Here is a 14,062-nt window from a genome sequence, read left to right on the forward strand (position 1 = left end):
TTACTAAAACTGTTTTGTTTTGAGGTTAAGGTTCCTGAAACGACATTAAAAAAGTGGTTATGGCCTATATGTTCAACAGTGGACATCTTATGGCTACGATGATCGCCTACGATCAGTGTAATCTTTTTGAGAAATATGTCGTGAAGGCTTAAATGACGGCTTAGGTAAAACAAATTGACAAAAAGTATCATCAACATCTGACTAGCCTGTTCCCAATTATGTTGGGGTCGGCTACTAGTCTTACTGGACGCAGCTTCGAACTAGTGTTTTACATTAATGGACTGCCTAACTGACCTCCTCAACCCAATAGCCCGGGTAACCCGACACCCTTTAGTCCTTTGGTCCACGAGGGCCAAAGCCAGCCAGAGTTGTGGGATTGTTCGAAAGTACCACGGCCCTGGTACATAAAGAGTTGAAAAAGGAACATGATGGGTTAGTCGGTAAAGTGTTAAGCCACTGCGGGAGGCGTCATTGATGATATCCCATAAAAAGGGACAAAGGGAAAGTCTAGAGAACCAAGAAGGGTTAAGTTTTTCACATCAATCAATCAGCTTTGATACTGACAGTACCTATTAAGATAAATAATAAGAAATAATATTTCATCATCCAATGGATAGTAATATGTTAGTCATGTTGATCTAGATAATATATAAATATCATGTGATATTTACAAAACACCGTTCGGTTTTTCCTAAAGCTTAATATACATTGTATTATAAGTGCGATTTTCTAATCTAATATTGATATTACAAAAAAGAAAATGCAAGTCCGCGTGTTTGCTTACACTTATATGGGTTATGACAGCAACTGCGAGACTGCTACAAGGCGTGTAGGTATAATACATTTTATAGTATCGATTGGCATGAAAGAAACCTGTATAACCAACCCTATAGGTAATATTACATTACTTTTATGGTGATTTGCACTATTTAACTGTAACGATAACGGGTTACTGTTGGTATGTTACTGTAATGGGAATATGATGCGAAACATTTCATTTGTTACGTCACTTCTTCTTCCCAGCAAAAACACATAAGAAGTGTAAAGTTTTTTGTAAATTTTTCAAAAAGTGCTGTTTTGCAGCCATGTCTTTGCCAAAAATGATTTTGAGTTCGAGATATTTCACCCTAAAGCGCTATTAGTTACCACTTTTCTTTGAGCTATGAATGTATTTTTTTAATATTCGTAAATAACTTCGAATTCGCAGAAAAGTATAAAGTATGTATTGTGACGTGACTAATTCACGGTTTCCTGTCACGCTTTGGTAAATTTTAATTCATCTCACAAAAGGTCCCGAACTTAAAGAGGTAGATAAGAAGCTGCACTCTCAAAATTAGCCTCTCTGTAAAATGAAACCACAAAAGATTTTATTTCGTGTATTAAGGTGAGACAAATAGTAATGACATCGGTAATTGTACATGAATCAGTTACTCTAGTCTGAACTCCTCCTTAAGGCTTCCTGTACTTAAATGGTACTTAAATGTGGAAATAAAACGATATGTAATCATTAAGCGTGGAAGATTTAGCTATCTAATATTATCCGTTGTGGTATAAATATCATTAACTTTAAGCAATAATCACACTTGTCAATCAGCAGTCGGACAACATGCGCATTCTTGCAGTTCTCGCCCTTTGCGTCGCGGCCGTCGCGGGTATGTCATTAATTTTAATCATTTTCATTATATTTTTTGGCTTTCTTTGGACTATTCTTACGAACCATGCAAACAACTTTCACATTTCATGAGAAGCCTGGTGAAGAGAGTCCCATTTCACCCTTCTGGTACGAAACCTAAAAAACAGCAAATCACTATTATGTTGTTCATCTACAATAATTGTTATATTTTACAGCTGTACAGAGGACACCTGGTTCGAGGATCGTGGGTGGCTCGCTGACCACTATCGACCGTTACCCCTCAATCGCCGCTCTGCTGTTCTCAACCAACTTAGTTCAATACTGGCAAGACTGTGGTGGCACCATCCTCAACAACCGAGCTATCCTCACCGCCGCTCACTGCACTGTGTACGTACTTACTATTCCTGGGTCATAAAATGTGAACTAAAATCCAGATTGGTGCATTAATAATGTACTTTTTGTTTCAGTGGTTTCGCAGCCAACCGATTCCGTATCCGCGTTGGCTCCACCTGGGCTAACAGTGGTGGAGCAGTCCACAACGTTGCTTCGAACATCATTCATCCACAGTTCAACATATGGACCTGGAACAATGACGTCGCCGTCTTGCACATGTCCAACACCTTCTCCTTCAACAACAATGTTCGCCCTGGTTCCATCGCTGGACCCAACTACATTGTTGGTGACAACCAGACTGTCTGGGCTGCTGGCTGGGGTGACACTTTCGTAAGTACAACCATAAAATACATAAAACTTTGGTTTTTAGACATAAAGTATGTATTACTACAATTCTTTGTTCTTTTTCAGTACGGTTCAGAGCAGGGTTCCGAGCAGTTACGTCACGTTCAGCTTGCGATCGCAAACCATAACACTTGCATAAACAACTACGCTTCCCGTGGTGTTTTGGTCAACGAGAACATGATCTGCGCCGGCTGGCCCTCCGGTGGTCGTGACCAGTGCCGGGGAGACTCCGGCAGTCCTCTCTACCACAACGGCATCGTTGTTGGTGTCAGCTCCTTCGGTATTGACTGCGGTGTCGTATCATTCCCTGGTGTTAACGCTCGTGTTTCCCGTTACACATCTTGGATCACCTCCAACGCATAAGAAGTTTAAATAAATAATTAACGCAAAATATTTGTTTTTTTTTTTGTTCAAAAGAGAGAAGCGGTTTCCAATGTTTCTTTGTAAATTCGCCTTGAGTATGGCTATACCGACTAAGAAAATAATCTATATGTATGAAAGAGTACACTTGCCTGGTTCTATTGACATCAGGTCAGGATCTGCTAATCTGGAAATCCTGAGAAATCGAGGGCAATTCTTGAAAAATATCGGGTGAATTTACTTGATCGTGAATTCTTGGACTTAGCCTGATATCAGATATGGTGATACCTCCAGACTCTCGGTTGTCAACTTAATACGTCGTTGAGTATATTCAATGTCCATAAATGCTATACTAAATTTAATTTGTTCATATATGGCCTGGTGCTATGGAGAAAAAATTATTAAAAGAGAAATAATACCGAACCTAAGTAAGCAGCGCTCCAAAATGTGGGTGTTCGAACGTTACTACCTCCGCTTTTACACGCCTTATATGAAGCCCGCCCAATTTTGTTAAAATAAATCACTAATCAATCAAGACAATCTTTACTAAACCAATCTCGAACCAAAACAAAGTCGGAACCCGGGCTTCTCGTTAGTTCTAATACCTCATCACGCCTACAATACCTTGCTTGACCTACAAGAAGGCACATAACCTACCTTATTTACGGCATCTCCGCTAACCTTCCTCCATGATTGTTGCCATATACAGTCGTGGTCAGCTAATTAAAGACACTGTTGGAATCTTAAATTGCCGCTGCATTTCTTTTTTCTGATTGCTATAGGAACTTTATTTTCTATTTAAAAATATTTAAAAGGGCATTGCGAAACATAAAAACTAAAGACTATCTTCAGTGATCCTCCGCGACAAGTTTTTTTCGCTTTATCCGAATCTCGAGCGGTATGAACCATAACGTGGCCTGGCCATATAATTAAAGACACTCCATTTTCTCAGAGGAAGAAAAGCAAATTATTAATATTATTGATGGTACTTTTCTATAACAACATTCCCTACACTATAACTAAGCATACTAATGAGTACTAATATTTGGTTTATTTGCTTTTACCTCAATGACAGCACGACATCCCTAAACGTGTAAGCGGTCAGTTTTGTTTTAAGTCGCCGCGGGAATTTTCTTCCATGCTTCATAAAAATCTGTGTAAAACTGATCAATGTTTCATGTATGACTTATCGCCATTGTGTTTTCTGGCCGATTATCAGTTTTTTTTTCTATTAAATTTGCAATGGGCCAAACCAAAACCGTCATAAGTTGCTCGATCAAAGAGTCCTTTTCACTACTCTTACAGTGTTTTTCAGAACTTTTCTAATTTGGAAAGCGCTAAGGACCGGTAAATTATGCTTAGCATATAACAACATGCTTATTTCTAAAATATTATAGTACTTGAATTCGCCTATTTTTAATAATATCTTTCTAAAGGATCACCACACCAAGTAGTGGAGAGAAGCCCCACACGATTACTTTTTCGCCTCCTATGTTTGAGAACTTTCTTGGTGTACTTTGGTTCCATCTCATGTTTTGGAGGCGACTAATATCGATGCATTATTTTAGAATTATTCGTATCCTTTTGTTTAATGAGAAAAAAATTACATTTTTGAACACTTGTTCACTGCACCATTCACATTTAATAGAAATAGCCAACTACAGTATGGACACGCGGTGCTTTTCCAAAAGTAACATCTTCCGATACCCATGCCTTACAGCTTTTCCCAACCCGATTGTAGTCTAAAAGTTCTGCAGACACAATTATCGTCCTTTTAGCATCAGATGACTCCCAAAAAAACCAGAACCGAATCATGCAAATGGTTCACTATTTGCCTATAGCACCGCCTTAAAGTCTGTTTGCGGAGAAGTTTTCCTTGGGGTCGGTTTTCAGTTGTTCTCAAACCTTGCCTTTTTTAGTGCCATTAATAAGGAATCTTTAATAATAAATTTATAACCATATCCTTACTACAGATCAAGTGGTATGAATAAATCCGCATGTCAAAACTTAATTTAAAAAAGCCTAAAACATTTTACTTACCAGTATTTTTGTTCTAGTCTTATTGATAGGACTAAAATGAAAATGTTTAATGAAAGAAACCTAAATTATTACCTTATTCGAGTTTTCATAAGTATTTTACTCACTTCTAAAAAAAAGTATGGCAACTATTTGTATCTTGCGTTTTTTTTTCTTAACTGGGCTTTAACTGTCTTTAATTAGTTGACCAGCCAAGTATCAACTACAAAAGTTAGTGTTCATTTCCCATAGATCGTTATATCTAAATTCTAAAGTATTAAAGAAAGTAAATATTTTTTGTCCTTAATTTTTAAGAACACAATGTAATGTTTGTTTTAATAATAATTACATTACATTTTATACCGTGCTTAAGCTCATGCCAGTACCATAACTATTTATTTCTCTTCGAGTTGGGGGTGTCTTTAATTATGTGACCATGACTGTACATATGTATTGAAGAGTATGGAATAACATATGCTGCGCCGACCCCAAATATTTTTTTAACTGTCTCTCTGCGGTTATCAGAAAATTGAGGGTGGTTCGGTGACTACCATCGATTTCTTAATTTTCCATGGTAGTCACCGAACCACCCTCAATTTGACTACCATGAAAAATTAAGAAATCGATGGTAGTCACCGAACCGGCTACAATCCTCTTATTATCTTCTCCCATTATTTTGGATTGAGCTAATATTGAAAAAAAGCTGTTGCTATAAAGATTCGTAAATTTTACCTACAACTTAAACAAGATGATATTAATTAAAGATATAAATCTTTCTGATACTTACATTAACGTAGCACTTATATAGTTTAAAAAATAGTTTTATGAAGTACTGATATAGTTTAAAAGAAAAGAGGAACATTATTTAAAATATATTTTAAGAAGAATTTAAGTTTTTAGTTTTAATGTATTTTTTATGATATTTAAAAACAATATTTTATATATTTTTGTATAAATAATAACGTTTAATATTAAATCTGATTAATTTCAGAACCAAAAGTTAAGGTGCTAGCTTGCCAGCTCGTGAATCACTAACTGAAGCTACAAACAGATATTCTCTATGTCTTGAATGTATGTTATTAGTCATCAATCAATGTGCTACGATAGTAGCGGTTAAAAGATAATAATCCTAATAATATTGTAAATGCGAAGGTTTGTACGTATGTTTGGATCGCTGGATGTATGTTTTTCTTAAACGCAACAAACAACTGAATGAATTTTGATATGGCAGTAATATAGAAAATAACAGTGTAACAGAATAATCTATCTACTTTTACACCCAAGGAAGTAAAACGAGGGTGAAACCAACAAAGGAATGAAAGATGAGGTGAAACCGCTGGCAGAAGCTAGTAATATTAATAAGGTAAAATAGTAAAACAGTTAAATTTTCCTTCTACCTAGATATACTTCGGTTTTACCAAAACCCGATACCCTTTGGTAAAACTGGTTGCCAGACTTTCTGGCTTCGGACTTCACTTAGTACGATGGCTAAGGATGTTCAAATGACGTCTTAGATCAACCAAATTATTGTGAGTTCCAAAACACGGAAGAACTTATACTAACAAAATGGTCACCAATCTACAGACTAACCGAGCTAAGCGTTGCTGAACCTTATGATCGTTTGATTTAGCCCCGAGCTCTTTGATAGCCGTTGTGGTAGAGGACGGCTCCTGGCTCCCGGCCCCATAGGCGTGAGTCTGTGAGCGATGAGTTTCAGGTGGCTCATCATACTTCTCTTAGGGTATCCTAGGAGACTGGTCCGTGTCGACAGCGTGCGTTAGTCCACGAGGGCCAAAGCCTGCCAGGGCTACGGGATTGTTCGAAAGAGTTACCACGGCCCTGGTACATTGAAGGCTTAAGAAGGAACATGATGGATTTTAGCAGTAAAGTGACAAGGGCGAGGCCAAAGTTTTTGACGCGTTTATTTTTTAAGGCATTTTACATCAATTAATCAGCTTTTGGTACTGACAGTACCTACCTATTAAGATAAATAATAATTATCATCAAATGGATAGTAAGTAACTTAGTCATGTTGATCTAGATAATATATAAATATCATGTGATATTTACCAAACACCGTTCGGTTTTTCCTAAAATAATTTGGGAATTTATTAAAGCTTAATATACATTGTACTATATGTGCGATTTTCTAATCTTATAATATTGAAAGTGCAAAGAAGAAAATGCAAGTCCGCGTGTTTGTTACACTAATATGAGTTATGACAGCAACTGCAAGACGAGGCGTGTACATTTTAAAGCATTGTATTATACATGTTATGGACCATGTGATTAATTCGGGCATTATAAATAATGCCCGAGCATTATGAATAATGTCGAGCTTTATCGGGCCAAATGATTATAACTATCTTAACTTCATTATTTATCACATTGCACGGGCATTATTATATTGCTACATGACAGTTGGGCAATTTGATAATAAAGCCAGGCCTCTGTCACTCTCTGTACTTGCGCGCGATAAATGCCTACCGCTCGCTGGGTTACCGGTAGCCCCACGCGGCTCAGGGCGCACAACAGTCACACGAGCCGCACGCGTTCCAATATTATTATTTTTATTTCGTGGCATGTTATGCTGTTGTTGGTATTTATTCGTTTTTTTAAGCTACCTAACAAACTGATGGATTATTTTGGTTTATATTATGAACTTATCTAGTAATTCTATTTTTTTAAATAAATTAATACTTATCTACTTTATGATTTTAACAACAGAGATCATTAGGTACTTGTTTTACTTTAGATACCTACTTAGTTATATGAACTGTATTGTGAGTTTTGTAGCTCAAAACACATCTCGAGTGTAAGTAGGTGTAGTTCTGGTCCAACTTAATGACGACTCGGAACATTACGTGTGTCGCTACGCAGAAACCAATTTTAGGTATGTATCAACACTCGACGGAGTTGTACCATATGAGGTATGGCACTTGTGCTCGAAAAATAGTTGGAAACCGCCTTTGATTTTGACGAAAGCTTTACTTAAGTAGATACTTACCTATGCTTACGTATTAGGTAATATTTAGTAATATGTACCCATACTCCATTTTAGTAGGCAATACAATAGTTAACTAAAGAAAAATATTCTTGATATTACTTTTTATTTAAAAACTCAGTTTTAAAAAAGGCTATCTTAAAATAAGCGTAACTTTGTTTTCCTAATTTAATAAATTGTAAGAAGCAACCCTAAGCACGGCCACGGTACGGTTGCGGTCACTGAACTGTGCGCTATCGCATTGGAATAACAATCAAGCGCTCGAGCTTTTAAGGTTCATTTTATAACGCAGCTAGGAATTTGTAGGTAGTTGGGGAACTTGTAGGTGCTTATAACAGTAGGTATGGACTTTTTAGTATGGAGTGATTTATCTGTTACGTAGTAACTATTATATAATCTGTGATAAAGCTATATTTTACGCGGTGATATTTTCATTTGACTTTTATTAAGAGAAGATGTTAATTATGCCAAATAATAAGTCTAATTGCTTAAACTTTAGTTTATTTTGTTTTGTAATAATAAGTAATTTCTATAAAACAAAGATTTGTTGTAAAATTTTTGTTTTTTTAATAATATTTTTTGTTATATTTTTAATATGACTTTCCTTAACTTTTAAATGCAAAAACGAGTAAATATTTAAGGCAGAAGTCCTTCATAATTAATCCAAATCATGAGGCTGATTATTTAAGTGGATTGATATTTCATCATCTCAGGCATAGGACGTCCACTGCTGAACATAGGCCTCCCCCTTAGATTTCCACAGATACCTGTTGGAGGCGACCTGCATCCAGCGTCTTCCGGCGACCTTTATAAGATCGTCTGCCCACCTTGTTAATGGACGTCCTACGCTGCGCTTGCTAGTCCGTGGTCTCCAATCCAAAACTTTACGACCCCATCGGCCATATGCACTGCGAGCAATATGGCCTGCCCATTGCCACTTCAACTTACTAATCCGGTGGGCTATATCGGTGACTTTAGTTCATCTATGGATCTCCTCATTTCGGATTCGATCACGTAGAGAAACACCGAGCATAGCCCTCTCCATAGCTCGTTGAGCGACTTTGAGCTTTGAGATGAGGCCGATAGTGAGAGACCACGTTTCGGTGCCGTAAGTCATCACTGGTAACACACATTGGTTAAAGACTTTCGTCTTGAGGCACATACCTCATGTCGGACGAAAAGACATTGCGTAGTTTCCCGAACTCTGTCCAGCCGAGTTGGATTCGGCGGAGAGATGCCTAATTGGACTACTTGTCCTAGCATAGCGTTTGATACTTAGTTTATTTTAAATTAAATGGCAATAACAATAAAAACAATTGAAATTAAATATGTTTGTATTACTTTGCCCAAAAGGTCACGGGCAATATGTATAGTGCCCGTGACCTGATGACCTATGTGTCAAGATGATTATTTAAATAACTATTATCAAATTGCACTCTCATATTGGGAATTTTTCATAATGACCGGGCATTATGTATACTGCCCAATTTATCACTTGGTCCATAACATACATATATTTATTAGTATCGGTTGGCATGCAAGCAATCTGTATAACCAACAATATTGGTAATATTACATTACTTTTATGGTGATTTGCACTTTTGCACTAATTAACTGTAACGATAACCAAACCATTTTCAGTTACCACATCGCCGATCTACCTATGAAGCCTATTATCTATACATAGGAAATGGTGAAGGCTGGGCATTTTGGGGGCTGTCTTTTGTTTTTAACGTTCGAAAAGTGGTTGAATAAATGATTTTGAGTTTTAGTTTTAGGAATTTCACCCTAAAGAGCTATTAGTTACCACTTTTGTTTGAGTAAATAAGTTCAAAACTATTGTATGTATTGTGACGTGACTACTTCACAGTTTCTTGTTATGCTTTGGTCAATTGTAATTTATCCCCCAGATGTCTGGAACCTTAGCAGCAGCTGCCTCCTTAAAATTAGCCTCTTTATAAAGTGAAACCACAAAAGGTTTCGTACCGTGTATGAAGAGGAGACAATTAGTAACCACATCGGCCATTGTACGTGAATCTAGTCTGAACTCATCCTTATGGCTTACAGTAGAGGTAAATGTGGAAATAAAACGATATGTAATCATTAAGCGGTGAAGATTTGGCTATCTAATATTATCTGTTTAAGGAAATATCAATCCGTTTTGGTATAAATATCATTAACTTTGAGCAATAATCACACTTGTCAATCAGCAGTCGGACAACATGCGCATTCTTGCAGTTCTCGCCCTTTGCGTCGCGGCCGTCGCGGGTATGTCATTAACTTTAATCATTTTCATTATATTTTTTGGCTTTCTTTGGACTATTCTTACGAACCATGCAAACAACTTTCACATTTCATGAGAAGCCTGGTGAAGAGAGTCCCATTTCACCCTTCTGGTACGAAACCTAAAAAACAGCAAATCACTATTATGTTGTTCATCTACAATAATTGTTATATTTTACAGCTGTACAGAGGACACCTGGTTCGAGGATCGTGGGTGGCTCGCTGACCACTATTGACCGTTACCCCACAATCGCCGCTCTGCTGTACTCATCCAACTTAGTTCAATACTGGCAAGACTGTGGTGGCACCATCCTCAACAACCGAGCTATCCTCACCGCCGCTCACTGCACTGTGTACGTACCTACTATTCCTGGGTCATAAAATGTGAATTAAAATCCAGAATGGTACATTAATAATGTACTTTTTGTTTCAGTGGTTTCGCAGCCAACCGATTCCGTATCCGCGTTGGCTCCACCTGGGCTAACAGTGGTGGAGCAGTCCACAACGTTGCATCGAACATCATTCACCCACAGTTCAACAGATGGAACTTAAATAATGACGTCGCCGTCTTGCGCGTGTCCAACACCTTCTCCTTCAACAATAATGTTCGCGCTGCTTCCATCGCCGGTGCCAATTACAACGTCGGTGACAACCAGGCTGTCTGGGCTGCTGGCTGGGGTGACACTTTCGTAAGTACAACAGCGAGCATAAAGTACATAAAACTTTGGTTTTTTGACATAAAGTATGTATTACTATAACTCTTTGTTCTTTTTCAGTATGGTTCAGAGCAAGGTTCCGAGCAGTTGCGTCACGTTCAGCTTTCGATCGTAAACCAGAACACTTGCAGAAACAACTACGCTACCCGTGGTGTTTTGGTCAACGAGAACATGATCTGCGCCGGCTGGCCCTCCGGTGGTCGTGACCAGTGCCAGGGAGACTCCGGCGGTCCTCTCTACCACAACGGCATCGTTGTTGGTGTCTGCTCCTTCGGTATTAACTGCGGTGACGCCTTCTTCCCTGGTGTTAGCGCTCGTGTCTCTCGTTACACATCTTGGATCTCCTCCAACGCATAAGAAGTTTAAATAAATTGGTAATTTGCAAAATGTTGTTTTGTTCAGTAGCAGGCTGTCTATCACGAACAAGTTTATCCTACGCCCGGAAAAACTGGTTTTTCCTAAGACAAACTAATTGATCCTGATATGTTACATATGCCAGGTTATGATTTGAGGTTTGGCCGGTAACATATATTATAATTCCTTATATGGATTGGAAAGGTAGGATAAATTCCCTAAATAGCAATCGAAACAGGGTACATAGGTTCAGGGTACATAGAGGTAGTTATGGAAAACACCACACAAGACCAAGGCATCTTAATGTCACAGAATCATTGAATACCTGTTTGAAATTTTTCATTGATGCGTCTAACAAGCCCGAAGACGGATAGAATGCGGTTTTCTGGATTTTCGATACCGAAATTAAAACCTCCTCTCTCTCCTAGGATTTGCTTGGTTGCTAAAGAAAATTATGAAAATATTTTTTTGACGTATCTACATATTGACATAACTGTTATGACAGATTGGGAATTGTACACATCTTGCATCAACAAGGTGGAATATTTATAAAAAAGTACTGAGGATTTTGATAAAAGTTAGTATTGTTGTGACCTATTTCCAGCACCCAATTCCTATCTATACGTTGCTTGCTGGGACCAGAATTGTGATACCAATACAAAATTTTACTAATTACTTTTAGAAGATTGATCTTTATCATATTGACCTAAGTATTTTTAGGATAAATGGCTTTATATATTCTGAAGAACTTTACGTTAGCAAAGAGAAGTCGTATAACATACCAGGGAATGAGTATGGCTATACTCCTTGCTTGCATTTCTCAAGTATGAATGTTAAACACTTTGTTTGCTGTTTTCAAGGTGATTTCTGTGGAGCAGTTTATTTCATGAGGACAAAGTTGCTCATAAAAGATAATCGAAGTCTCTGACTATTCGATGTTGAATATAGAAGAATTTGGAACTGCTACTGCTTTCTGCTACAACCATATTAGGTGGGGTTGTTTTATTATGTGCCATCGATCAAAAGGGACCTGTTTATCTAAAATTACCACATAAGAAGAATTTATGAAATGACACCAACATGAAACATCCTGTTTGAATTTGAATTGGAGCAATCTTATCACCTTGACAGTAAATTAAAACGAGAATTTCGCTTAAATAGAAATCGACGCTATCCTTTGGATCATCAGTAGTCTTTGGACATCCAAAATGCGGGTTTATGCCCTTTTGACCCTCATTGTTATAGTTATGGCAGGTTCGTAAATTGTAATAAAAAATCATAACATTCAAATTCATTAATGAATGTAGATAATACATTTGTTTCGGGCATCAGCTTTTTATGTTTACATTACAGAGGTGCCGATTTACCCCGAAAAGATAGTGGGTGGTTCTGTGACCACCATTGACCAGTACCCTGCTATCGTTTCTTGTCTGTATTCAAACGACTTGGTCAATTATACCCAATACTGTGCTGGTACTATCCTCAACAGAAGGTCCGTTCTAACTGCTGCTCATTGTACTTTGTAAGTATAAACTTAAGAAACTTAAGAATTCTTCGTTCTATCCATTCCATTATGAGAATCCTTTAAAGAATACTCAATACAAATGGCTCTAAATGACAATGATCAGTCGTTATTCGGAATAATATTTTTTTTTTTAACAAATCTTTGTTTCTTCTTTCTGCAGTGGCGATCCCGCTAATAAGTGGCGTATCCGTGTGGGTTCGAGCTTTGCCAATAGCGGTGGTGTTGTCCACAATGTTGAGCAAATTATCCAACATCCTATGTTCAATGTTATAGCTCATTGTGACTATGATTTTGCTATCTTGCGCTCCGCCACTTTTATTACGTTCAACAAAAACGCGAGGCCTGTTGCCATAGCTGGCGATATTTACGAAATTCCCGATCACCAGCCTGTTTGGGCTGCTGGATTTGGTCTGACTTCTGTATGTATAAGTTTGAATAACGTCTACTTATTTATACGAATTTCCATACATCTCCATTTTTAACGGCTGGACTGATTTGAATTTGACTTATGTTAATTTCAATGTGTTAGGTGGCACGGCTGTCAGTTTTTCCTGTTACGCAGTACTAAGTTCGCTGGGTCAGGCAGATAAATATATTTTATTCCAATTTTTAGGAGAAAGGTCCTGCCTCCGAGATACTGCGCCACGTCCAGGTATTTACAGTCAACCACGATGCTTGTAAAGGCCCTTACAAAAGTGTAGGAATAACTATCACTGAGAACATGTTGTGCTCTGGTGTGTTCAACGCTGGTGGTCGTGACCAGTGCACGCAAGACTCCGAAGGTCCTCTCTTCCACAATGGCGTCCTTGTTGGTGTCTGCTCCTTTGGTTTTGGATGTGCTAGACCACAGTTCCCTGGTGTCAATGCTCGGGTATCACGTGCATCCGCTTGGATTAGAAAAAACGCGTAAATAAAATGGGCTCGCAAATATTGACTTTAATTGCGATTATTGATGAGAAGCTAAACTTAAAGCTAAGCTAATTTGGTTTTGTTTTATAGTCAGTGCTTTTTGTTTCTCCAGTATTGTATTGAATTTGTAATAAAAAAATATTTTATAGCAAACTTAGTTACTTTAATATACCCATCATCGAACTGTGTCCTGCATGCGTAAGTTCTTGTAAGTACATAATACCTGTGGGATATAAATATCCTTATGATTGAGAATATGGGTGAACTATTGCGTGTTTACTGATACATTAAGGAAAGATAGATGTTTAAGGTAAATAAACACGCTGCTTTGACAACAGTTACTACTGAATGCCGTCATCGCGTTATCTAAATATTGATTGAGCCTTTCCGGCAATCATATTTAAGGCTTCATACATTGTAAACTCTTTTAATTTGGTAAAGGCTTATATGAAATTTTAGGCTTCACTATCCCATAGGTATACTTATGTAAGCATATTTTAAAGACTTTACATACATATTAAAAT

General features: G+C 37.6%; 5 protein-coding genes across 13 annotated transcripts in view; 4 read left to right on the plus strand and 1 right to left on the minus strand.

Moving 5' to 3' along the window:
• Kcc (kazachoc) overlaps window positions 1-14,062 on the minus strand; it is a 466,160-nt gene that overhangs the window by 157,353 nt on the left and 294,745 nt on the right. The gene's annotated exons all lie outside the window — the stretch shown is intronic.
• Window positions 1-14,062, plus strand: part of LOC135116564 (trypsin CFT-1-like) — a 38,786-nt gene that overhangs the window by 9,245 nt on the left and 15,479 nt on the right. The window lies entirely within an intron of this gene.
• Window positions 1,492-2,762, plus strand: LOC135116563 (trypsin CFT-1-like). Its single transcript, XM_049836600.2, has 4 exons — window positions 1,492-1,652; window positions 1,849-2,020; window positions 2,101-2,356; window positions 2,438-2,762. Exons 1-4 carry the CDS (start codon window positions 1,607-1,609, stop codon window positions 2,732-2,734), a joined length of 771 nt encoding a protein of 256 aa, XP_049692557.2. The 5' UTR covers window positions 1,492-1,606; the 3' UTR covers window positions 2,735-2,762.
• Window positions 9,871-11,137, plus strand: LOC110383667 (trypsin, alkaline C). The gene is made up of 4 exons (XM_049836601.2): window positions 9,871-10,019; window positions 10,216-10,387; window positions 10,468-10,723; window positions 10,811-11,137. The coding sequence occupies exons 1-4, from the start codon at window positions 9,974-9,976 to the stop codon at window positions 11,105-11,107; spliced, it is 771 nt and encodes a 256-aa protein (XP_049692558.2). The 5' UTR covers window positions 9,871-9,973; the 3' UTR covers window positions 11,108-11,137.
• Window positions 11,608-13,677, plus strand: LOC110383665 (trypsin, alkaline C). Its single transcript, XM_049836607.2, has 5 exons — window positions 11,608-11,681; window positions 11,965-12,358; window positions 12,458-12,626; window positions 12,790-13,048; window positions 13,243-13,677. Exons 2-5 carry the CDS (start codon window positions 12,313-12,315, stop codon window positions 13,537-13,539), a joined length of 771 nt encoding a protein of 256 aa, XP_049692564.2. The 5' UTR covers window positions 11,608-11,681; window positions 11,965-12,312; the 3' UTR covers window positions 13,540-13,677.

The sequence above is a fragment of the Helicoverpa armigera genome, chromosome 3 (assembly GCF_030705265.1).
Source record: "Helicoverpa armigera isolate CAAS_96S chromosome 3, ASM3070526v1, whole genome shotgun sequence".
NCBI classification, from domain to species: Eukaryota; Metazoa; Arthropoda; class Insecta; order Lepidoptera; family Noctuidae; genus Helicoverpa; species Helicoverpa armigera.

Excerpts from the sequence above, each read along its gene's own strand:
- LOC135116563 (XM_049836600.2), top strand. The coding sequence starts at position 1,607 with ATGCGCATTCTTGCAGTTCTCGCCCTTTGCGTCGCGGCCGTCGCGG. Across the intron at positions 1,653-1,848 it reads TTGCGTCGCGGCCGTCGCGG|CTGTACAGAGGACACCTGGT; the intron begins GTATGTCATTAA and ends TATATTTTACAG. Across the intron at positions 2,357-2,437 it reads CTGGCTGGGGTGACACTTTC|TACGGTTCAGAGCAGGGTTC; the intron begins GTAAGTACAACC and ends GTTCTTTTTCAG.
- LOC110383667 (XM_049836601.2), top strand. The coding sequence starts at position 9,974 with ATGCGCATTCTTGCAGTTCTCGCCCTTTGCGTCGCGGCCGTCGCGG. Across the intron at positions 10,388-10,467 it reads ACCGCCGCTCACTGCACTGT|TGGTTTCGCAGCCAACCGAT; the intron begins GTACGTACCTAC and ends TTTTTGTTTCAG. Across the intron at positions 10,724-10,810 it reads CTGGCTGGGGTGACACTTTC|TATGGTTCAGAGCAAGGTTC; the intron begins GTAAGTACAACA and ends GTTCTTTTTCAG.
- LOC110383665 (XM_049836607.2), top strand. The coding sequence starts at position 12,313 with ATGCGGGTTTATGCCCTTTTGACCCTCATTGTTATAGTTATGGCAG. Across the intron at positions 12,359-12,457 it reads CATTGTTATAGTTATGGCAG|AGGTGCCGATTTACCCCGAA; the intron begins GTTCGTAAATTG and ends TTTACATTACAG. Across the intron at positions 12,627-12,789 it reads ACTGCTGCTCATTGTACTTT|TGGCGATCCCGCTAATAAGT; the intron begins GTAAGTATAAAC and ends TTCTTTCTGCAG.